General features: G+C 37.6%; 1 protein-coding gene across 1 annotated transcript in view; it reads left to right on the forward strand.

The window, feature by feature from the left end:
• The first annotated feature begins 838 nt into the window (after positions 1-838).
• LOC149450900 (uncharacterized) overlaps positions 839-25,027 on the forward strand; it is a 222,272-nt gene continuing 198,083 nt past the window's right edge. Inside the window, exons 1-7 of the mRNA XM_089691268.1 lie at positions 839-902; positions 1,976-2,030; positions 6,621-6,639; positions 13,877-14,135; positions 15,143-15,397; positions 19,675-19,944; positions 24,508-24,768. Of these exons, the coding sequence (XP_089547394.1) occupies positions 839-902; positions 1,976-2,030; positions 6,621-6,639; positions 13,877-14,135; positions 15,143-15,397; positions 19,675-19,944; positions 24,508-24,768 (1,183 nt within the window). The remainder of the gene's footprint in view (positions 903-1,975; positions 2,031-6,620; positions 6,640-13,876; positions 14,136-15,142; positions 15,398-19,674; positions 19,945-24,507; positions 24,769-25,027) is intronic.

The raw sequence follows: 25,027 nt of genomic DNA on the forward strand, positions 1-25,027 counted from the left end.
TATTAAACTTTCTCTCTTCTTCTCTCCTCTTCTCTTTCCTACTCTTCTCTTTTTTCATATCTCTCTCTCTCCTTCTTGCTCTCTACTCCTCCTCTCTTTATGTCTCTGTCTATTAAATTCTCAAACTTTACTTCTATCGCATTCTCTCTTTCTGTCTCTCTCTTTTTCTCTCTTCTCACAAAGACAGGAAGTGGGGTACATAAATGAATCCATGACATTAGGAGCACTGCCACTTACAAATACAGGCAGGGAAACAAAGCCCTACACAGTATGCTGTAGAAGTGTGGTTCATTCAGTGCTTTTATTAAAATTAATTTGGTACAATAGTTACACAGTTGGGATTTAATTATTTAATTCATGCATTAATTCAGGACAATTAGCTGTTAATTTTGCATATGCATCCATGTATCACACCAAGCATTGTACACAAACCACCCTTGATCACAGAAAAGAATACACACCATTTGCTGTGTGTGCACCAGGCATTTAAAGACCTCTAGATCAGTGGTCTGAAAATGTTCTAAACAAAGGGCTACTGTCCTTCAGACTTTAGGAAGGCAGTGGAAGTAGAAAATATATTGGCGTCAGTGAGTGTAACTAATGCCTCAGACTTGGCTGTCAGAGGGAGTAAGACAATTATACTGCACCTGTGGTCAGTGGGAAGTGGAATAGTGCTCCATCTTTGGCAATGGTGTGAGGAATAGTGCCAATTGTTGCTTTTAGTGGGAGGAATAGTACCCCACTGTTGTCAGTGGGAAGAATAGTGCCATATCATTGGTGTCAATGGAAGGAATAGTGCCCCATTGTTGGTGTCAGTGGAAGGAAGGGTGCTTCATCGATGGCATCAGTGGAAGGAATCATTGGTTTCAGGGGGTGGAACACTTTCACAAGTCCAGAAAAAGGTAAGTAAGGGGCCACGTCTGGTCCATGGCCACTGTTCTAGTGGTAGTATACCAAGCAAGACCCTATTGCTGTTTTATGAAGCCATCTGAAGAATAACAGTACTTTCACAAAATGATATTCTCAGATACCGTAAATATCGTGGAACAGCTTGATGGATTTAACTATCGACAAACAGTATTCTTCATCAATCCAGCTCCAACTTTCTCTTATTATGGTTGCCAGATCAGCTTTGCAGCTTAGAGCCTTGTCATGGACCATTTTCTTTCATTTTCACCATAGATTTTCAATTGGATTGAGGTCCGGACTATTTGCAGGCCATGCCATTGACATTGTGAGGTTTATTTACTAAAGCTGGAGAGTGCAAAATCAGGCTCACTTCTGCATAGAAACCAATCAGCTTCTTACCTCAGCTTGTTCATATAAGCTTTGATAATAAAACCTGAAAGCTGATTGGTTTCTATGCATAAGTGAGCCTGACTTTGCACTCTTCAGCATTAGTAAATCTCTGGCTATATGTCTTTATTGAAGGAAAGTTTTCATGGCTTTTACTCTATGGCAAGATGCATTATCATCCTGAAAAATTATGTCGTCATCACCAAACATCCTTTCAATTGTTGGAATAAGAAAAGTGCCCAAAATCTTAATATAAACTTGTGCATTTATTGAAGATTTAATGACTGTCATCTTCCCCGCACCTTTACTTGACATGCGACCCCATATCATCAATGATTGTGGAAATTTGCGAGTTTTCTCCAGGCAGTCTTCTTTATACATTTCATTGGAATGACACCAAACAAACGTTCCAGCATCATCACCCTGCCCAATGCAGATTCATGATTCATCACTGAATATCACGTTCATCCAGTCATCTACAGTCCATGATTGCTTTTCTTTAGCTCACTGTAACCTTGTTTTTTTTTCTGTTTAGCTAGGAATGATGGTTTTTGTTTGGCTTTTCTGTATGTAAATCCCATTTCCTTTAGGCGATATCTTACAGTTCAGTCACAGACATTGACTCCAATTTCTGCCCATTTGTTCCTCATTTGTTTTGGTGTGCATTTTCTGTTTTCAGGGCATATTGCAGAGGTTTTCTATCTTGATGCTTTGATGTCTTCCTTGGTCTACCAGTATGCTTCCCTTCTATAACCTTCCCATTTGATTTTGTACTTGGTCCAGATTTTAGACAAAGCTGACTAGGAACAACCAACATCTTTTGCAACATTCAATTGAAGAAGTCTTATAATTCTCTCCTTTGTTTCAATTGACATCTCTCGTGTTGGAGCCATGATTCATATCAATCAGTTCACCAAGGTGTGCAAGCGCTCTTTTTTAACTGCAGACCAATGGACAGCTGTAATTTGATGCAGATATTTGTTTTAGAACTGCAAAGTACATGTTTATTCCATAATATTTTTCTCAGAATTGAGTTATTCCATATTTTTTTTCCTCTGCTTGATCTGCAGAAACAGTTGCAATTGTATACAGTTTTCTTTCTTTTTTAATTTTTTAAGTGTTTCTTAAGGCCAGAAGGTTGGAATGTTAAATTAAAATAGTTTTGAGGCACGTCTGTGTTTTTTTTTTTTACACAGTTGAACAATTGAATGAACATTTTCCAAGAGTGGTGATTCCATTCTTTTTGCCAGGGGTTATAGTGTATATATTTAATTTGCTTAGTGTTCCGACTTGTTAATTTAATAAAAGCAAATAAGAATTTTCCCTTGGCTTAGTGAATGTGGGTACAGCTTATTTGGCAAAGAATACTGAATCATGTGCAAAGAAAATTAAAACAAAAACATCACTTTTGCTTGCATATAAATGGGTGAAGGAAGTCACCAGATTATCACTTCATTCACTAAGCTAAAATAAAATTTCCTTTCAAAGTAGGTGTGACAATTTAATGCTCGCGGTGTAGCACTATGGTGGGGAGTCACACAGCCATTCACACTTGAGAGGGTAATGACATGTTCTAACTTGCACTTGCCTGGGTTACAGACCAGTTGACTCAGTCTTTATGGAGTAGTAGAAGAAATTACAAGTGTGTGCTTTGAGCTGTTGGCGGAAAATGAGGGACAGGAATCTGGAATCAGCGGATTAACATCAAATTGGTAAAAGTGCAAGTGAAACTTTAGCTCTGGGATATGGTGAACATTCCATGAAAAAATCAAGTGTTTTTAATGGCAGAGGCTGTTTAAGGAGGGGAGATGTCCATAACAATGAATGCCAAAAACGCAAAGAACAGATGCCATTGTGTACCCTCATATGCTCAGATCTAAGATTGAGTTTATGAAGGATGGCAGAAGAATTCAACATGAACAGGGAAACAGGTCTTCAAATTTCATCCAATATTTGTAAGAATGCAGAGGTGTTTGATAGGATTATTACCGGTGATGAAATGTGGTGTTTCCAGTATGATCCGAAAATAAAATGCCAGAACATGCAGTGGAACACAAAGAATTCACCTTCCCGAAGAAGGCATACGTGTTATTCTCAATTCAAAACCATGCTGGTGTTTTTTTATCACAAGGGGATAGTTCGCTATGAGTTCATAGAATATAGTACAACTGTCAACCAACATTGTTATTTGTGAATTCTGAAAAGGTCACGGGAATCTGGACTGAGGAAAAGACCGGAACACTGGCCTGACAAGTGGGTTCTCCACCATGACAATGCTCCTGTACATGATGCATTAAGTGTTTGCGAGTTCCTGGCCCCTAAATCCATTCTAAAATATTACCAACTACCTCATTATCCTGACTTAGCACCTTGCGACTTTTGGCTCTTTTCAAAATTAAAAAATGTCTTTAAGTGTTACTAAACCCACAACAGTAAAATCAGTCTGTATATACAGTAAAGCATGCTTGTTACGCAGGGTCCTGGCTTTAATAACACTTTAAGCCTAGGTTTACACAGAAGCATTGCTGGAAATTGCATATGATTTGGGCAGGAATCACACCTCATTTCTTTTCAAATCACATGCGATTTTCTACAGTGCAATTTAAGCCTATTAATTTTGTTTTGGCTCAAATTGCACCCTCATGAACAAAGTATAGGCATCTTTTTTTGCTGCACTGCAATCAGATCGCATGGGTGTGAACACCCATGCGATCTGATCCTAGCAATCACACTGCATGTTGTGAACTATTTAGGGGTGTTATTAACTTAAAATTGATGTCCGCAGCAGATCGCATGAACATGGTGCGATTTCAATGTGGTGCGGGAAACAATCAGGGCTGCGTTTCCTGCACCGCATATATGTGAGCAGAGGCTTAAAGGATACAAAACTGATAACATTCCAGAAAACCAGGGCACCACAACCCAGATACTGTGTAGTGTTCTGGAAAACAACTTCCAGAAATATTTCCGGCAGTGGCACACTCATCTAGAAAAGTGCGCCGCCTCACAAGGAAACTGTTTTGAAGGTGACAACAGCCGCTATTGTATAGGAAAGTAAACTTTTTTTTTTACAGTTTATTCCAGGAATTAAAATGTCACACCTTATAAACAGCCATTTTGCCGTTAGTAAATCCCAGGTGTTCTGCCCAGTAGAGATCATACATATATAGTATGTTCGTTTTTGAAACTTGACACATTATATAATTATAAATATCTTAATACTGTAAAGGCCCATGTGTCATGTTTATCATTCTTTTGTATGCAATATTATCATGTAAATATGTTAGCTTTTATTTCACTTCTATATTTTCACTTCTATTGTTCCATTTATTGCCACTTTCTTCTGTTGGAATTTGCTTTCTTTCTCTCATGATGTACTCACACTTCTCAGTATCTTTTTTTAGGCACTGCCCAGTTTTCAAAGGTCTTCTGTAAGTAATCTTTTATATTCCTTACACTGCAAAGTTCCAGGCTACCATGAGAATTGTAACACCTCTTTCAGACTTGCTTTCTCCTGTGACAAAATGTTATGCAGACTTTCATCAGATGGAGGGGTAGAGTTCTCCGGAAATATCACTTTTCACTGTCCCATCTTCTAGGATTGGTCTATATTCACCATTATACACACATGTATCTATACAACTACTATGTCGTAACAACAAGCTACAAATGTGCCTTTTAGAAGTGTCTTAGTGGATTATAGAAGAATGCCAGAAATGACATTTTCATGGATTTTAAGACCACTGCTTCTGATTTCAGTTCTCGTTCAGGTACCTTAAATTCTGTTTTAGGCCATTATACTTGTTTGCAGTCTATATCATAATGCAATTATTTGTCTTCTTTTTTTTGTTCTGCACTCATGTTGACCCTATTGGCACCTTTTTTCTTGGCATGACAATAGATCCCGTATTTTCTTGTTTAAAGATTTACACATTTTGTTGTGATTTTTTTTTCTAGTCCTACACTTCTGCTATAGATTTTAGTTGACTGCAAATTCTTGTTCTCAATTATTTGGCACTCATTACCAATCTAGTTATTGCAAACAATGTTTATATAACTGTCAGTGTCAGAAATGAACTGTGTATGGCCCAGATATTGTTGAAAAAAATAAATCACTAATAATATGTAGAAAAAAATGCACTGTATGTTTATTAATCTTAATGCATGTGATTTTCTTTTTGATACATAATATAAATAATACCTATTATTATTATTATTATTATTATTAATAATAATAATAATAATAATAATAATAATAATAATAATGTTAAATTACATATAGCAGAAAGTGCTGTGTAAGAATTTTATTGTGTTTATTTTTCAAGGCCTATGCTAAACTATGTTATGCTTTTGTTGGACTGAATAAATAGATCTAAAACACAAAGAGATTTGAGTGCAAAAAACAAGCAAATAATTGAGAATATTACTGAATATATTAATTAGAATTTGTACATACGGTCTTTTAAGGGGGATGTTTGAAAAATGTTTTTTGATACCTGTTGAATGTCCTCCAAAAGCTGAGTCTAAAAGACTTGTATTCAAGCAGGTTGGTTAGTACACATAACCACATCTTGTCATGCCAAGTCAGACAAAATAATTGTTGTACCCTCTGCCTGGTAAACATTTGGAATTCTATTGCAATGCTACCCAGAGTTACATAGGTGCTGGATTGTTTTTGCATCCATATGAATTAGCCCTTTTAGTCCATGCTGTAACTAGTGAGCATATTTAATAAGGGAAAGCAGACCGTGCAATGTGCTATAACTCACAGAAATCATCTCTAATTCTTGTGCTGCTCTAAATCTCTGCACTTTGCTTAACTTTAAGCAAGCCAGTTGTGTTTGGTTCATAATTGAAATTAAGTGACTGTGGTAGTATTATGTGTGGGATTTTAGTGTAATTTTCCATGTGTGTTTTTGTACTTTAATATGACTGATTATATGTACTATTAGAAGGTCAAATCTAATTTCTTCATGTTAGTCTGATTTTTGAACAATACGCACAGTGTACATTGTTCTGAAGAATGCAATGTCAAAAAACATTTTACTATATTTCTACATTACAATGTAGCACAAATCAGTTTTCATTTTTTTAATAGGACCTTAAAGTGTACGTATGGCCAACACTTGAATACAATTTATTATGAGATCCCATGGTCACCACAGTCAATAAAAAAATCTCCTATATTCAGAATTCTGTACAAAATGCATGTAAATTCTTGTTTTTTGATGCTGTTTATTGTTTACTGCTGATCTTTTACATTTATAACAATAATATTTTGGTACTATTATAATGATATATGAATTTTATATTTTTTTCTCTAGTGTTCAGAAGGACAAAAAGGTAATGGATGGATTGTTATTTCTGTACATTTCTAAATACATTGATATTTACTTATATCACTTTATACAACAGTACATAGTATACATTACAAATGGGTATAATATAAGTGTTCACAAAAGGAGTAAATTTTTTCCTTAGCTTGGCGAGGCTGTATTAAGTTCCACATTTTGTTATTTCCTCTGCACATAATTGGGTGTTCAAAGTGAGGAAAAATGAAATTAAAAAAGTACCTTTTTAGTAAATCTTCTCCTATGTGTGTGTGGCCCTGTATGTGAGCTGTATTATTAGCCAGATTAATAAGCATAGATTGTTGCTGAGTGAATTAAGCCCCCAAGCAAGCCCACTTACCCAAGAGTGCCAAAGTAACCTGCAAAGCCTGTATATCTTAATAAATGCAATGATTAGTTAGGAAACATTTATGTATCTCCTACAGACACTGCAATTTGTGTTTTTTTTCTGTAACAAAAATAATAATATCAGTTTACAGCATCCAGGTTCTTGCCTGGAACCACAGGTAACAGATATTAGCATTCTCTGCAGCACCAAAACCGGCCATACACGGGTGGAATTCTGACAGAATTTTCTTTCGAAAATCGTTTCTAAGAATTTTTGTTCGAATTTCGCACCATTAGTGGGTCACAGTAACAGCTGATTTTTGTGTGACCATTGAATTTGAGTGATCAGGCATTATGGAAATTTTTTGAAAAACGAACGAATTTCAAATCAATGACGGGAGAATCGTGCAAGAAATATAAAGCTGTGACATGGAAAGCAAAGAAAATTCTTGGCCACGAAAATTCTTTTCTGTAGCATCACAAGGAGAAATTGAAGGTTTGGTTGGTTGAATTTTGAAATTAATGGTGGCACCATCAGATTACAAAACGCACACAATTTCTGATTTTCTAAAGAAAATTTGTTCGGAATTCGACCCATGTATGTCTTGCACAAGTCTGGAGACAGTGGAAAGAAATTGGATGATTTCACGAGGTGGCTTAAATGTATGTTCTATGTTCTCACATCATAGATTTTTTTGCCAGTAATTTATTGCTTGCATTCCTGTACAATTGTAAGATATTTCAAACAATATCTCAGATATTTTATACTCAAGAGAGTGAAAATATTTTATAGGCAACCTCTAATAAGATTAGTAAGCAGTACCTCCCAAAATCTACCATTCACCTTAAATTCTTACTAAAGAGTAGCAGTACATGTGAAACTACCAAGGAACTTTTATTGCATCGTCATAACTGCATCTCTGAAATGTGAGATCATCTGACGTACATCCCTTCTTTTCCTGTCTCTGATTACTGATATTATTGTGAGATTTTGCATTAATTTTGTGAATCATCAGTGGGGCAAATATAAGAAAATGAAGCAAAATCTTTACCAACATGACCACTGTGCAGTGACAGATCAGAACAAGACATGATGGGGTTAATTTACTAAAGCTAGAGAGTGCAAAATTTGGGGCAGCTCTGCATAGAAACCAATCAGCTTCCAAAATTTTTTGTGAAAGCTTAATTGAACAAGCTGAAGTTAGAAGCTAATTGGCTACCCCAATAAGTAGAGCGTCAGGACAAGGTTACTTGATAAGAAAGAAATATAAATAACAAAATCTTCTGGTTTACTGTTTTTTAGCTGTCACAGTCTAGGTCCCCTTAAATGGTAATATTAATATGTATTGTTCCTTTATTAGAGGTAATGTAATCATGCATATAACAGGCATGAGTCTACCTTCATTTAACCAAGTTCCCAACTATGTGCATAGAAATGTCAACCTGGAAGAAAATTTTATAAGATGATATGGAAATCACACATTCTGCTGAAAAAAAATGGGTGTGGTTAATTTTAAGGGATGTGGCTTAACAAATGTCCAGAGGAAAAAAATGTTGAGTTGACATAGAAAGTTGTGCACTGCATTTAGTGAACAAGAGTAGATGAAAAAACAGTTTCAGGATACAAGACAAGTGGTAATGTTCAAAAATAATAATATATATTGAGAATTACACCCAGCACACAAAATAAAGATAGTGCTACAAAGTAGTATGTATATAGAATATAAATATATATCTATATGTATGACTGTATATACCAGGGGTGGGCAAACTTTTTGACTTGAGGGCCGCAATGGGTTCATATATTGGACCCTGGGGCCGGACCAAGAGTAGATGAATGATGTGTATGTGTCATCCATAGTAAGTATAGTAATATTCCCGCATAGTAAGCATAGTAATTAATCCCCCATATAGTAATTCATCCCCCATAGTAATTCATCCCCCATATAGTAATTCATCCCCCATAGTAATTCATCCCCCATATAGTAATTCATCCCCCATAGTAATTCATCCCCCATATAGTAATTCATCCCCCATATAGTAATTCATCCCCCATAGTAATTCATCCCCCATATAGTAATTCATCCCCCACAGTAATTCATCCCCCATATAGTAATTCATCCCCCATATAGTAATTCAGCCCCCATATAGTAATTCAGCCCCCATAGTAATTCATCCCCCATAGTAATTCATCCCCCATAGTAATTCATCCCCCATATAGTAATTCATCCCCCATATTAATTCATCCCCCATATTAAGTCCCCAAGTCCCCCCTGTGTCAATTCACTTACCTTTGCTCCGCGCGTTCCTCTCGCCGTGTTCCCGCGCCATTCCGGTGTAGCATGAAAATCTGTCTCCTATGAGGATGTCCCCCTCGACGTATCTGCGCATGTGCCAGTTTCAGGCATTAGCAGCCGATCGGCGATCTCCGGCACATGCGCAGATACGTCGAGGGGGACAGATCCTCATAGGAGACAGATTTTCATGCTACACCGGTTTTCAGGGCGGACTGTGAGAGGAGCCTAGCGGGAGCCTAGCTCCGCGGGCCGGATTAAAAGGTCCGCCGGGCCGTATACGGCCCGCGGGCCGTAGTTTGCCCATTGCTGGTATATACAGACTAGGAATGGATACTGAGAATTGCATACAGCATACAGAGGACATGAAGTGATACTGTGTTATAGTTACATAAAAAGAAAGAAAACAGAGAGTTATATCCAATGTATATAACAAAGTTGTGCAATGTACCTCTGAAAATTTTTTCAAACTTTAAGCCTGGGTTCACATATATGCGGTGCAGTATATTACATGTGATTCGCACAGGAACCGCACCGCATTCCTGTGCAAATCACATGCGATTTGTGTTTGGTGCGATTGGAGCCATACATTTTGTATGGCTCTCATTGCACTGCACCCGCACCAAAAAGGTGCAGGACCCTTTTTTTGGTCCACACTAGAATCGGATCACATGGGTATTCACACCTATGCGATCTGATTCAGCACATTGTACCGTGTTTTGCTGACCGATTTCGGGGTGTTGTTAACGTAACATACACAACCACAGCGGTTCACATGAACGGGGTGCTATTCTGATGCGGTGCAGAATTTGCACAGGAAACACTGTGAATTCTGCACAGCATCAGTGTGAACCAGGGCTTAAGGATAACTAAACCCAAGAGTAAAAATGTGACATATTGCAGCTTGCAGTCTTTAGATGTGGTGGCTGATTTAGTTTTCCTCTTTTTCAAGCTAAGAACATTTTCAGCAAATGCAGGAAATACCAGTTTACCTTGCCAGAAATGCTGTGTTCTTGTCACTTTCTGTGAGCTGTGTTCTGTGTCCTTCTTAGCTGTCTTCCATACACTAGAAATTGCCTTACCCCATGTAATGTAGATGAAGAGATACGAACATGTTTGGAGTCCATATCAAGAGAGAAGCCTAAGGTGACAACTAGAGATGAGCGAATTATTCAAAAATTCGATTCGGCTGATTCGCCGAATTTGCGGGAGAAATTCGATTCGATGCGAATTTATTCGCCGCAAATTTAACTTATTTAAAGGGTTTCTAGGCTTCAGAGAGCCTTTATATTAGTGCAGAACACTGTACCTTTAATTTAAATGCCCTTGGAGTCTGCTGGGGAAGAGAAATAATACTGTCAGTCAGTATGACATGCAGATGAGTGCCGTCGATCTTAGAATCACCGCACACTTCACTCATTTGGGCAGTCACGGGGCACGACGAAGAAGAAGAAGAAGAAGAAGAATGAAAAGAAGAAGAATGAAAAGAAGAAGAAGAAGAATGAAAAGAAGAATGAAAAGAATAAGAAGAAGAATGAAAAGAAGAAGAAGAAGAATGAAAAGAAGAATGAAAAGAAGAAGAATGAAAAGAAGAAGAAGAATGAAAAGAAGAATGACAAGAAGAAGAAGAAGAAGAATGACAAGAAGAAGAAGAATGAAAAGAAGAAGAATGAAAAGAAGAATGAAAAGAAGAAGAAGAAGAATGAAAAGAAGAATGAAAAGAAGAAGAAGAAGAATGAAAATAAGAAGAAGAAGAATGAAAAGAAGAAGAAGAATGAAAAGAAGAATGAAAAGAAGAATGAAAAGAAGAAGAATGAAAAGAAGAAGAATGAAAAGAAGAATGAAAAGAAGAAGAAGAAGAATGAAAAGAAGAATGAAAAGAAGAAGAAGAAGAATGAAAAGAAGAATGAAAAGAAGAAGAAGAAGAATGAAAAGAAGAAGAAGAATGAAAAGAAGAAGAAGAAGAATGAAAAGAAGAAGAAGAATGAAAAGAAGAATGAGAAGAAGAATGAAAAGAAGAATTAAAAGAAGAATGAAAAGAAGAATTAAAAGAAGAATGAGAAGAATGAAAAGAAGAAGAAGAAGAATGAAAAGAAGAAGAAGAAGAATGAAAAGAAGAATGAAAAGAAGAAGAAGAATGAAAAGAAGAATGAAAAGAAGAATGAAAAGAAGAAGAAGAAGAATGAAAAGAAGAATGAAAAGAAGAAGAAGAAGAATGAAAAGAAGAAGAAGAAGAATGAAAAGAAGAATGAAAAGAAGAAGAAGAAGAATGAAAAGAAGAAGAAGAATGAAAAGAAGAAGAAGAAGAATGAAAAGAAGAATGAAAAGAAGAAGAAGAAGAATGAAAAGAAGAAGAAGAAGAATGAAAAGAAGAATGAAAAGAAGAAGAAGAAGAATGAAAAGAAGAAGAAGAATGAAAAGAAGAAGAATGAAAAGAAGAAGAAGAAGAATGAAAAGAAGAATGAAAAGAAGAAGAAGAATGAAAAGAAGAATGAAAAGATGAAGAATGAAAAGAAGAAGAAGAAGAATGAAAAGAAGAATGAAAAGAAGAAGAAGAATGAAAAGAAGAAGAAGAATGAAAAGAAGAAGTATTCCAGTACAGCAAAAAGTGTATCTGCAGAGAGCTCCGCTATTTCTGACAGTTCTCTGACAGTTCCTTCACATTTACAGCGGTTGAAACATTGTATCTATTTATTTCCGAATAAAAACATCTGTATCCTAAATGGAAACAAATAGATACAATGTTTCAACCGCTGTAAATGAACTGTCAGAACTGTCAGAAATAGCGGAGCTCTCTGCAGTGACACTTTTGCCGGCTGATCGGGAAAAATTCGATTCGTGCACCCGAAGTTTGCTAAAATTCGGATTCGATGCGAATCAAATTTTTCCTGAAATTCGAAACGAATTCCACTTCGCCAGGTTCGATTCGCTCATCTCTAGTGACAACCATGGCTCCCTCCACAGATACAGTGGAAGAGTGACAAAGCCACTCAGGGACAGGAAGTGTGTTATTTGCAAGATTACCGGGGCAAAATAAAGCAAAAAAAGCTTGGAAAAGAAAATAATGCAGCTACAACATCAAATCTGCAATATATTACATTTTGGTTTTGGCTTTAAGAAACAATAAACATATTAGCAAAAGGGACATTTACTAAAATTTAAACATATGAACATAACAGGAATGCCTTGTAAACTATGCAGGAAAGAGGAATGAGAGGAGATCTGCACATAACGCATAGTAACAGGGTTAGAGAGGGCTAAAAACAGTGACTCCCTTAATTTTGTTGACATGGATGTGTGTACAGCTGGACATTTATATTTCCCACAGAAAATCAACCAGTGCATAAAGTGCATACTGCACTGTTAAAGTGAATTTATTGCCAAACATCCAGAAGTGAGGAGGACTCTTTCAAATGGTCAACGAGAAAAATCTAGGAAAAGATTTTCCCTCTCTCACTTTCTGTAACAAAAAAAAAAATATGCTCAACAGAATGCAGATAGAAAATAAATGGCTATAGATCAGGGGTGTCTAACCTGTGGTCCACAAGCCTCATGTGACCCATGATGGTTGTGAAGGCGGCCCAACACAAAATCATGAACTTACTTAAAAATTTTGATTTTGTTTGAAATTGTTTGTAAAAATGCCTTTACTCTTAGCGAACACATGCACCTTAAGAAATAATTGACATTGTTTTCTTTGCTGGACTTTTCTGGAAATTTAACTTTCCAAAGAAAATTATCCCATTCTTCACAATCACGCTTTATTCATGTCATCAATTTTATAGTTTCTATATTTGTGAGCAGCTGTTTTCAAGGATGAAGCACGAAAGGCAAAATTAGAACCAAAATATCTGATGAACACCTTGTGAACTAATTGACAATTGTTACTACATCCATCAAACTAGATACTGATGCATTAGTTTATCAAAAACAACAAATATCAAACTAGTTTTATGTTACCCTCTTTTACTTTTATAATAAAAAATATTTTTAAAAATGAAGTTTATTTTGCTCAGATAGGTACATTATCTATATCAGTGATCGTTAACTTGTGATCTGCCCAACTTTTTCTGCTCATCGGCTATCCTTACTGTATTTTATGTTTGGCCCAAGACAATTCCTCTTCTTCCAATGTGACCCAGGAAAGTCAAAAGGTTGGACACCCCTGCTATGGATAAAACCATAGATATAGACCATTCAAAACTATTGTTGCGCCTACAATGTGAATGTAGAGGAAGCTTGTTTGAATGAAGTGCTAGACCCTTTAGCAGGCACCTCTCATACTGCTCCCTCTCAGATTGAATGACGATGATCCTGCCATGGCCATTTATGTGGACACTTCTACATTCCATTTCTACTCCATTCTGTGGACACATAGGGGTTGATTTACTAAAGGAAAATATGCTGTTTGGAAGGGAATGTGCCTTAGGTTGATGAATGTGGTTAAAATTCACTTAGCAAAGAATGCCCTTGAACAGCCTATATACCTTTAATAAATCAATCCCACAGTAAAGAGACAGGAAAGATGACAACTAATGTACGTATGTGTGTACACTGTATTTTAAAACATACTTGCAATTATAATCATGTTTTCATTAAGATCTCCAGATTACCAATGTGACAAGTCCAACATCTGCACAATTGGTGGTCTCATGGAACTCCAGCTCTACAGTGGTGGCCTACTTTATGCTTGACCTTCGAGTGGTGAACAATATATCCATCGCTGCCATTACTGCAATTGCCAGCACTACTTCTCGGTCCAAGTTAATGCAAGGCCTACGAACAGGCACATACTACAATGTAACACTGAAATCATATGGATCTAATGGTGCACTGCTTGCAGCAACCTGGGTACAGGCACAGACAGGTCAGTGTACATAATGATCTCGAAGCCACAAACATGCTAACTGTTCACAAGACACTACCACAGAAATACTCTCTAGGAATAGGTTTATTATGTACTAGTACATGAATGAACATGATAACTCAGTGCAGATGTAAAGTCTAAGTAATACATGTGTAAATAACCAGCCAATATGGGCCAGATGTCAGCAAAAGCTCCTTTGTTTGTCAGTTTTTCAAGTACTCTTGTACTAACACAGAATCACTTTTCGTCCATAACATAATGCCAAAGTGCTCCAGCTAAGAGATTCATCTCAGCCATAAGTAATGAACACTGTACATACAAAAAAAAGCTAATAAAAATGAAAAACATTTCTAACTAGAAAGTAGAAGTAGTTTCTAAGTAGAAAATGAATACACTTTGTAAATGTAATTTATTTAACCTATCAAAGGCTCATCAAACATTTTTTGGTCACACAAGACTGGACAGGTTAAGGCAAACATGGCTACTATTTGCATATAAGCATGCCACTTGTTGTGGCCATCATGAGGGGGTTCTTGCTCTGCCTCTTAGTTTTTTTTAATTTTATATATTATATTCAGATTATGACAGGGGATGCTGCAACATGTGAAGGATGCCACAAGTAATAGATGCTGCTACTCAACCACATCAATATTTGCCCTCTTTTTAAAAATGGTGGGCAGATATTAATTGGTAAATCCCTGTACAGTATAAGATAATGGACCATCTACTGTAGGCTATTATAATATGCAATTTCAACTCAGAACTCCATGATTCAACTGCCAGTCTTGTGCTTTCTTATGGTCTTTGAGTCTCAATGCCTTGTAACAACTTTGATAGTTATATTTATTATATATATTTGATTCTAAGCTCATTCACAGCAAAATATAAATACCATCGATGTTTTGATGTTAAATATATATTGTATTTTGACTCATTACATAGAATTTATTGCATCATCATCACATCTATAATGCAAATCACGCTCTACTTTTTTCTGTCTTGTTTAGTGCCAGCCACTCCAGAAATTACTGCAGCAAATGGTATATCCAGCTCTGAAATCACAGTCGGATGGTCTTCACAAGTTGGGGTAGACAACTACTTTCTTATGGTGTCACTTGGTAAAGAAAGTATTAATCGCACATTCAAAGCCCTGAACTGTAGCATTGGGGATCTTAAACCATCGTCTCTCTACAGCCTTACTCTCTATGGTGTGAATTCAGCTGGACCAAGTGCAGCCAGCAAGCGTGTAACTGTTCTCACATGTAGGTATCTATGCCTTCTGCATTCACAATATGGAAAGCACCAAGTCAGATTTAAAGGCAGACTGCGTTAATAGAAATATAGTAGCTGGCAAAGGTGACTTGTTGCTAAAGGTGCAGAATCTGAGCATGTCACCCTACTCCTCACTTCACTACCCAGAGAGTTGCTCATCCATAACATGTATGAACACACACACACTGAGACTTCTAGAATTCACTAGAAGCAAAGAAACCCCCAGTGGTATTTGGGACTTAAAGGGCAATTGACTGAATACTGAGGTAAAATACAAAAGAGCTTTATTCAATATATTAAAAGTACACCATTATACTCATAAATAAAATCACAATGGCTACACTCAGTAAAGACATGAAAACATAGACCACTGGAACTTTGTCCATGGAGGACCGACACGTTTCTGAATGCTTTTTTTCCTCAGGGATGAATGAAAGGGGAGGATGGTGTAGACATCTTCTATAATATAACAAATCACAGTAAGAACTTTTACATTAACAAATTTTCAATATACGGTAGTTCACGTGTTACAATTGGGTACATGCGATCCTATATACATACACTTGAACTACTGGTAGCCATATCTTAATAAAAACAATCTGCCAGTATCTGCCAACACCCCTGAGTCACTGAATGTGAAAACCACCATGAGAGCCTGATGCTTACACGCTTAGGTTACCCAAAGGGCAGCCCAAGCCAAGCTGGAAAAATAATGGAAAAACCATTGGATACATTGGTTAACCCCCCTGGTTAATCTATATTATAGCCAAAGCCCAAGACAATTTTTGAATTAAATAAAGAGGGGGAGTACCTGAATGTAAGATCAGATCAGCAGTTAAAATAGAGAAGGTAAATTAGAGGACTGTCCTACAGATAAATAAAAATAAGTGGAATAAATGAATGTTAATAGCAATTGCACCAAAAAATTGCTTGTAACCCTCAATCAGTGATGGTCTCATATATTATAATGGAGGCTCTAAAGAAGCACATATATCCTCCTGTATTGAAGATCCATTTAAAACAACTAAAACGTTGGACATCAAATTCAAGTTCATCCAAAAGATCTCACCTTATACATCTGATCAAGAGTGTCAGCCGTTAATAATCGCTGAAGTCCCTGCGGGTATACAGACATGAACCCTGTTGTACAGATTTATGCTGTTTAAATAGCGTGGCATCAGACGACTGCACATTCGAACTAGGCGCCGGATGCCACATGCTCAGTGAGAGTGGCCATAGCAACCTCCTGAGAGGTGCCCCCGTACCAGGATGGAATGACGTCACGCGTAACGGCCCACTGGCGCCCCTGAAGAGAAGTTGGACAAGCCAAATTAGCAAGTATAGGAAAGACTCGCAGGGGTGCAGGTCTGGTTTCCTGACCCGCTAGCTCCCATGACAAATAATTCACTAGCTTTCTGCTTGTTCCAGAAAATATCAACCATAACAGTGCTTGATAACCAGAAGACTAAAAAAAATCTCTACAGATCAAACTGTAGCCAAAAAAAAATCTACTCCAAAAAACTGCAAAATGTGTTTGCTGCACTGGTCTTTAATTATATATTGAGTGTGCTGAAATAACCTTGCAGCTAGGTGAACGTAGGAATAAGCCCAGGGCTTTTTTCAGCAGGAATGCGGGGGGATGCAGTCCTAACACCCCCAGCACTGAATGTATGTAATGGAAAGGGGTGCTGGGGTGTTCAGGAGGGTCTATTAATGTTGGCTGCTGGGCCATCTATTGTCACTGGAAGGGATCTTGTGTTACCGGTGGGGGATCTATTGTTGCTGGGGGTCAATTGTTGCTGAGAGGCATCTACTGTTGAGGGAGAGGTCTGTTGTTGCTGGCTGCTGGAGGCTCTTTTGATGCTGGCTGCTGAGGTATCTGTTGTTGCTGGGGGGTGACTGCAGGGGATTTATTTTACTGCTTTTCTTGTTATCATTAACCACTTGCCCTCCAGAGGATTTACCCCCCTTCCTGACCAGGCCCTTTTTTGTGATACAGTGCTGCATTATTTTAACTGACAATTGCGTGGTCATGCAACGCTGCACCCAAATTAAAGTTACGTCTTTTTTTCCCCACAAATAGAGCTTTCGTTCGGTGGTATTTGATCGGGTGTGCGTTTTTGCACTGTAAACAAATTTTGAGAAAAAACCAATATTTTTGATTTTTTGCTATTAAACATGTCCAGTAAAAAATTTAAAAAATCAAATTTCGTCATAAATTTAGGCCAAAATGTATTCTGTCTTTACTAAAAAAAAATCCCAATATGTGTAAATTAATTGGCTTACGTGAAAGTTAGTGTTTACAAATGGCGGTATAGATACTTTTTTTGTTTGTTTCTACTAGTAATGGCGGCGATCAGCGACTTATAGTGGGACTGCGGGACTGCAGGACTGCGGCGGGAATTCTGACACTGGGGGGAACTGATTTGGTGTCACTGACATCCTCAGTGACACCAATACAGTGATCAGTGCTAATAAAAAGCACTGACACTGTACTAATGGCACTAGGCATGAAGGAGTTAACATCTGGGGCGATCAAAGGGTTAACTGTGTGCTGTTTTACTATGTGGGCTGTGTCTGTATTTCACTGTAAGCACACTGCTTTGTATAGCTCTGCATAGCAGAGGAGCCAACAGGGGAGAGATCTGTATTGTTTACATACAGGTCCCTCCCCCCGTCAGAGATACTCGGCGGTCACTGGGTGTCGGCGAGTAATCACCGGCCGGGACCCAGTGATTGAGAGCGGAGGCCGTGAATGGGGGCATGGGTAGGGTGTGTGTGCGCCCCCTACCCAGAACTGCAAAATCACGTATATATATATGTGATTTTGCGCACCCTTTCCGCCCTGTAGCAGTATTTTTACTATAGGATGGAGGGGAAGAGGTTAACAAATCCCATACAAATAATACTTAGTTCTGTATTATCTAAACGGGGCAGTACTGGGAGGTGAGTAAGGGGTTGAACCAAGGGAGGGTGCAAGGAGGTGAGTAGGGGGTGGAGACTAGGGGTGATTCAGAAGGGAGGCGTTCCTGTACCTATTCTCTGAGAAAAAAAGCCCTGAATAAGCCAATGCACTGTGAAAAAACAAAGACTGGTGCATAACCATAGTGTAATAGCTGCACCTACAAACAAGGAAGGGCTTTTGGTCCCAGCCCTGGCGAAAGCTATCATCCTGTACAAGCGAGAGAGAATGCTCATGTCCAGATGCAGAACAATCTCTACTTGGCTTGTAGTTTATTCTCTAGTTTGGACTACATGCCAAATTGTAAACTAGTGAAAGAGTGTTTCACTGCTGAGCATGAATAGGCTCAATGACACCTTCCATTTGCAAGCACCATTTTCTTGCGTGTAAGGGCAGCAACTAATGATTTTATTGTTTTCACATTTTGTGCAGAAAAATGGCAAAAAAATACCTTCCATGACATGTTAGTTAAAGTGTATGAAGTGTATGGCAAAATAAATATGTACAGTATTTAGTATACTTTTGCAATATATCCACATTTCCCCATGCTCAACTGGTAAAGAAAGCAAAAATGTCAGTCTCCTTATTTTAAAGGGCTTTTCAGATTGTGTTAAGTCTTCTCATCCACAGATTTCCCCCCCCCCCCCACACACACACACACACACACACAAACCAGGGGTGTGGAGAAGAGGCCCTTGTCTATATCATGGGGAGAAGGTGGTTTGCCAGGAGGGGGAGCCCTGTCAAGGTACCCCCCCCCCAAGGTAAAGGCCATGTGGCCTGACTCACTATCCCACCTTGCTACATGGACAACGGTCTGGTTTAGATTTTTGAGGAGGGGGCCCAAGGGTTTTTGTTTTTTTGGCTCAAGGATAAGGGTCTGGAGTAGATGCTGAATAGAATCCCTGGCCATTTTGTATACAAACAAAATGGCTGGAAAGTGTCATTTTATAGCAAATGAACGTGTTTTTCTTCTTTGTAAATGTCATTTTTGTTTAGTGCATTATACAGTTGTGCCACTAATTTAAACATCTCTCAGGCATGTTACCCAAAGGAATTGTGTATTTGTAAACCTTTTTTAAAATAGCTGTTCCATGTTAAATGGTATCTATTTTTTTTGCATCGGTACATGTCCCTCATGCCAGTGCCCAGCTACCCATGCCAATTTTTCTCAAAAGCTTTTGGAAATGTTTTAGGTGTGCTAAATACAATTTCATATTGTTTCCATTTAACAAAAAATCATAATTTATTTGGGATACCTAGTGAACCTATGTATCATATTAATGTTTCATTTTTTTTTATTAGTGACTCCTCCGCCAACGAATGTCACTATAACCACAATTTCCAGTTATGCGGTGACGTTAACATGGTCAAGTGTTGAATATGCACTGATGTATGGGATCTTTGTTTATGAAGTTGGACTGAGCCCCAGTCTGGCATATATCAGGAAGACCACTTCCCTTGTCATCACATTGGATAATCTGCTACCCTGCACTAACTATATTTTTGCATTGACATCATATAATTGGTTTTACACAGCTGGGCAGGAGTATCAAATGCCGTATGAGACTGGAAGTAAGTAAATTTATATTTGGCTATCATTTAAGTGCCTGTTGAAAACACAAACATAATAAAATTTCACTGGAATAACACGGAAATCTTACTGTAGGCGTACCTCCGTTTACGAATTTAATGTGTTCTGCGGGACTTTTCGTATTGCGAAAAATTCATAAACCGAAACGCGGTTTCCCATAGGAATGCATTGAAAATCAATTAATCCGTTCCAGAGGTCAGAAAAAAGTAAAAAAATTGTCTTTTATCTGTTCAAAACTCTTTAAAAAGTGCACTTTAAAGGCATAAATACTGTCCAGGGACATGATTAAAAATTAATTTGTAAATGCATTGAAAACCAATTAATCCGTTCCGGAGGTCAGAAAAAAGTCAAAAAAAGTTTTATCTGTTCAAAACTCTTTATAAAGTGCACTTTAAAGGCATAAAGGGTCATGATTAAAAAAAATGTATAAATGCATTGAAAACCAATTAATCTGTTCCAGAGGTCAGAAAAAAGTAAAACAAAGTCTTATCTGTTCAAAACTCTATATAAAGTGCACTTTAAAGCCATAGTACTGTACAGGGACATGATTTAAAAAAATTCATAAATGCTTTGAAAACCAATTAATCTGTTGACATTGCGAAAAAAAAATTTGTAAATAGAGCCATTATTTTCAATGGATTTTCATTTGTAAACCGTAAAATTACGTACATTAACCAAGGCGTTCGTAAACCAAGGTACGCCTGTACTTTGAATGAATAGTGATGAAGACATGAACATAAAGTGCAGTACCCTCATTTTCATTGGTCAACCTTTCTTTAAACACTGTTATTTTAATATTATGCTATTAGCCATGTTTTGGTGAAGGAACTCTATGTCCTAAAATACTGACTCTGAACTTCAAAGGCTGTATCATCCAAAGGGAAACTAAGCAGGATCCTAGGGCTTGGTGGATGTACATGGGGTCCAGCTATAATCTTGCAGTTAGTCAAAAGTGTGCATCTGCTTGCCACTTGCAGTTGTAGGTAGTTAGTATCTAACAGGGCTATGCCGGGATTGGCAATACAAATGGGGCAGCATCTCTGTGCCTTTAATAGTCATTATCGATGTCATTCAAAGATATAGGGGGATAAAATCTGCTGCTGTACCTTGTCTGCCTTGTCTCTCTTAACCTGTCTCTGATCTATCTGCATGATCTCAAAGGGATATTACCTACTACCACTTGTTTTAAATTCATTTGGCTATTGTTATTACCTAACGTTATGGTGTAATGGCATGTGTTTTGATATATTGTAATATGTAGGGTTAGTGTCATGTCAATGCTGAGGTAGAATTTTCAAAAGTGGATTTGTTACTTTTGTTTTCAATCTGGATATCAAAGGTAACTTACTGCAAGGTCTGGAAACAGACACTCCAGTCACAGTATATGACAAGCAAGTTTAGTTTCACCTTTAGCAGCCCACCTTTCCTTAAGGCAATGAGACCTACTGGTACTAGGTTGCCCCAGGGCTTAAAACACAAAACTATACAGTGGATATAAAAAAGTCTGCACACCCCTGTTAAAATGTCAGGTTTTTGTGATGTAAAAAAATGAATCAAAGATAAATCATTTCAGAACTTTTTCCATCTTTAATGTGACATATAAACTGTATAACTCAATTGAAAAACAAACTGAAATCTTTTAGGGGTGGAAGTAAACAAAAAAACTAAAATAACTGTGCACACCCTCTTATAACTCGGGATGTAGCTGTGTTCAGAATTAGGCACTCACATTCAAAATCATGTTAAATAGGAGTCAGTACTCACCTGCCATTGTTTAAAGTACCTCTGAATAACCCCAAATAAAGTTCAGCTGTTCTAGTAGGTCTTTTTCTGATATTTTCTTAGTTACATCCTACAGCAAAAGCCATGGTCTGTAGAGAGCTTCCAAAGCATTAGAGGGATCTCCTTGTTAAAAGGTATCAGTCAGGAGAAAGGGTACAAAAGAATTTCCAAGGCATTAGATATACCATGGAACACAGTGAATACAGTCAGTCATCATCAAGTGTACAAAATATGGTGCAACAGTGACATTACCAAGAACTGGACGTTCCTCCAAAATTGATGAATAAGACGAGAAGAAAACTGGTCTGGGAGGCTGCCAAGAGGCCTACAGCAGCATTAAAGGAGCTGCAGGAATATCTGGCAAGTACTGGCTGTGTGGTACATGTGACAACAATCTCCCATATTCTTCCTATGTCTGGGCTATGGGGTAGATTGGCAAGACGGAAGCCTTTTCCTATGAAGAAAAATATCCAAGCCCAACTAGATTTTGTAAAAAAGCAAGTCTCCCAAAAGCATGTGGGAAAATGTGTTATGGTCTTATGAAACCAAGGTTGGACTTCTTGGCCATCATTCCAAAAAATATGTTTGATGGAAAAACAACACTGCACATCACCAAAAGAACACCATACCCACAGTGAAGTAAAATGATCCCCCTATTGCCCGGGGGCCCCATGAATTGTCAGTCTGTCCCTGTCTGCGACCCTACCAAAGGGCAGGCAGCACACTGTAGAAGTTTCTGGTAATGCAGCCAAGGTCTGGATGGTAGCAAAAAAGGGGGGGGGGGGGCATTTGCTAAACGTAGCAAAGGTCAGCGCAGGCAGCAGGCAGTAGGCAGTAAATATATCAGCTAAACATAGATATTCAGCTTTTTGAAGGTTCACAGAAGCCTATACTTTTGTGCACATACAGTAGAATCCCTAACTGCTAAACTGAAATATTTTTACAGCAGAGAATCTGGGACCTTTGGTAGAGGCTAGCTAAGCAGTAAATTAATGCCTTCTCTAAACAAAACATATGTAGTGCATATTTAAAAATAGAAAACCGTGCTTAGTGCAAAAATCAACTGATATTATATTCCCACAGCTGCACTCAATAGCACCAAAATACAAGTGCGTAAAGTGTTACTAAATCCACAACGGTAAAATCAGTCTGTATATATGCAGTAAAGCATGCTTGTTATACTCACTGTGGAACCTAAGGGGTTAATCCTCTGCATTGTGTAAAAACGCTGTTTGATCCTGACTTCTCTGATCCTCCCCTTCTTCCAGTGTCCTTCTCTTATCTCCTGATAAGACATATTGTGTGCAGACACTCTGAACATGCTCAGTTTAGTGTGTATTGCTAGAGAGGTGTTTTTTCTTTCTTGGGAGAGTGCATGTGACCAGCAAAGGGCCAATCAGCACTGTCCAGAGGTCAGGGGTTCTGCATCCTTCTAGAGCAGAAAGAAAACTCCTTCTACAGGTTTTAACAGAAGTCACAAGACTGCTCTAACTGATGATGAGAAAAGGTATTTAGCAGTTTATATTTACTAAAATAATTGCATTTCTATGTTCTGTGCACTGTGGGAGGCCAGATATAGTGACTGCAGGGTCCTGGGTTTAGTAACACTTTAAACCTATTGTGCAATGTTGTTGCGCTGTGCCTTTAAAACTCCAACCAAAAATAAAAGCAAACATTCATACATTCAAAGCATGAATACCTAAGTGAATAAATTAATGTATGGATATATTAACACCTTCAGTGGATATACATATAAAAAGTCCCAAAGAGTGCATCCAAGTGAATAATCCACTTAAAATATCCCCAGTGAGTCCCACCACTATGCAACGCGTAGCCTCTTACCAAATGAGGAGACCACAAATTACAGGTTGTCTAAACGCATCTTAGAAAATGTGGACACTGCTGCAGCCAGTGCATCCAGCAATAGGGGAACCACAGGGCACACCAACAGGGAGAATCGGTCGGATTAGCTTGTTTGCTCCATAGATGTTAATCTGGAAAAATTAACAAATAGCAGCCTCCTATATTGTAAAATTGCTTGCTTTATTGGTAAAATAGCTGTGTTTCTACCCACAATCTCTGCTCATGTACGAGCGTGTCAAACAGTATACAATGCTGATGGTTTTGGCTCCAGCGTGCACGATGACGTCAGCACAATGGGGCAGAGCCTGTGCTTGGAATGGAGAATAATTTGGGAGGTGTTTAGTGGTCACAGATGGGCACATGGAGGATAAGGAGTTTTTAGATGCCTATGTTGTTTTTGACCATCTTATTAATTAGGGGTTAATGCTATAATGTGAGCATATCACCGCAGGGGAGCCTTTGGGAAAGGATTATCACCTGATTATCATTTCATCTTTTTTTATGGGACTGTCTGGGTGTACCATAACACTTATTGGATCACATATACGTCTTAAACACTGTGGATGTTGTTTACATTTTCTCACTTGACAACTTTATAATATATTTGGTGGATTATATTAAAACCATGTTAACTAATACTTCACTTTATGGATTTAAAGTGTATATTTATTTATTAATACTTTTAGAACTTTATAGTTTATTTTTTTGTTGGTACAATTACACTACTTGGGTATCATGTAATAATATCAATTTTGTTAATAATTATTCAGGATTTACTTTTTATGTATTTATTAGGTGATTAGGGAAACAATACTGTAGATAGTTTTAGGTATACAATGCAAATATTTACACTAATAAAAGTATTTTCCATTTCTGTTCCCCTTGCTTTTTGTACATAGAGGTGGCTTCTCCCCAGATCCTCACCATCAAATACAACAGCAATTTGGGCAGTGCATTAATATCCTGGACGTCAAGCTTAGGGGCCTCTTCTTATAATGCAACTGCAAAATCAGACACTAACCATGAGTCTTTGTGTACATCCACTTCCAACAGCTGTGAGATTCAAGACTTACTGTGTGAACAGAGATATACAGTGAACACTGTTGCACTAACCAACAACTGTAACAGCAATAACAGTGAAGCATTATTTCTAGAAACAGGTAATCTATCCAAAGCATAAATTATTTTTTATGTTATTGAATGATTGCTCCTAAGGGATGTGACTTTGTATGGTATGAGTGCACAGAGGTTTATTGTTTTAATTAATTTTTATAGTTTATTTTATTTTACAGTTAATTTTACATAACTCCCAGAATATTTAAATTATTTAGTATGTTTCATGTAAACTATTCTCTGAACAGTTATCTCCTGATAATTGTAAAAAATCCCTGTTCAAATGTAGTAAACCTTAGATGGACC

Source organism: Staurois parvus, unplaced genomic scaffold, assembly GCF_062004578.1.
Source record: "Staurois parvus isolate SC_StPar_1 unplaced genomic scaffold, SC_StPar_1.0 ptg000560l, whole genome shotgun sequence".
NCBI classification, from domain to species: Eukaryota; Metazoa; Chordata; class Amphibia; order Anura; family Ranidae; genus Staurois; species Staurois parvus.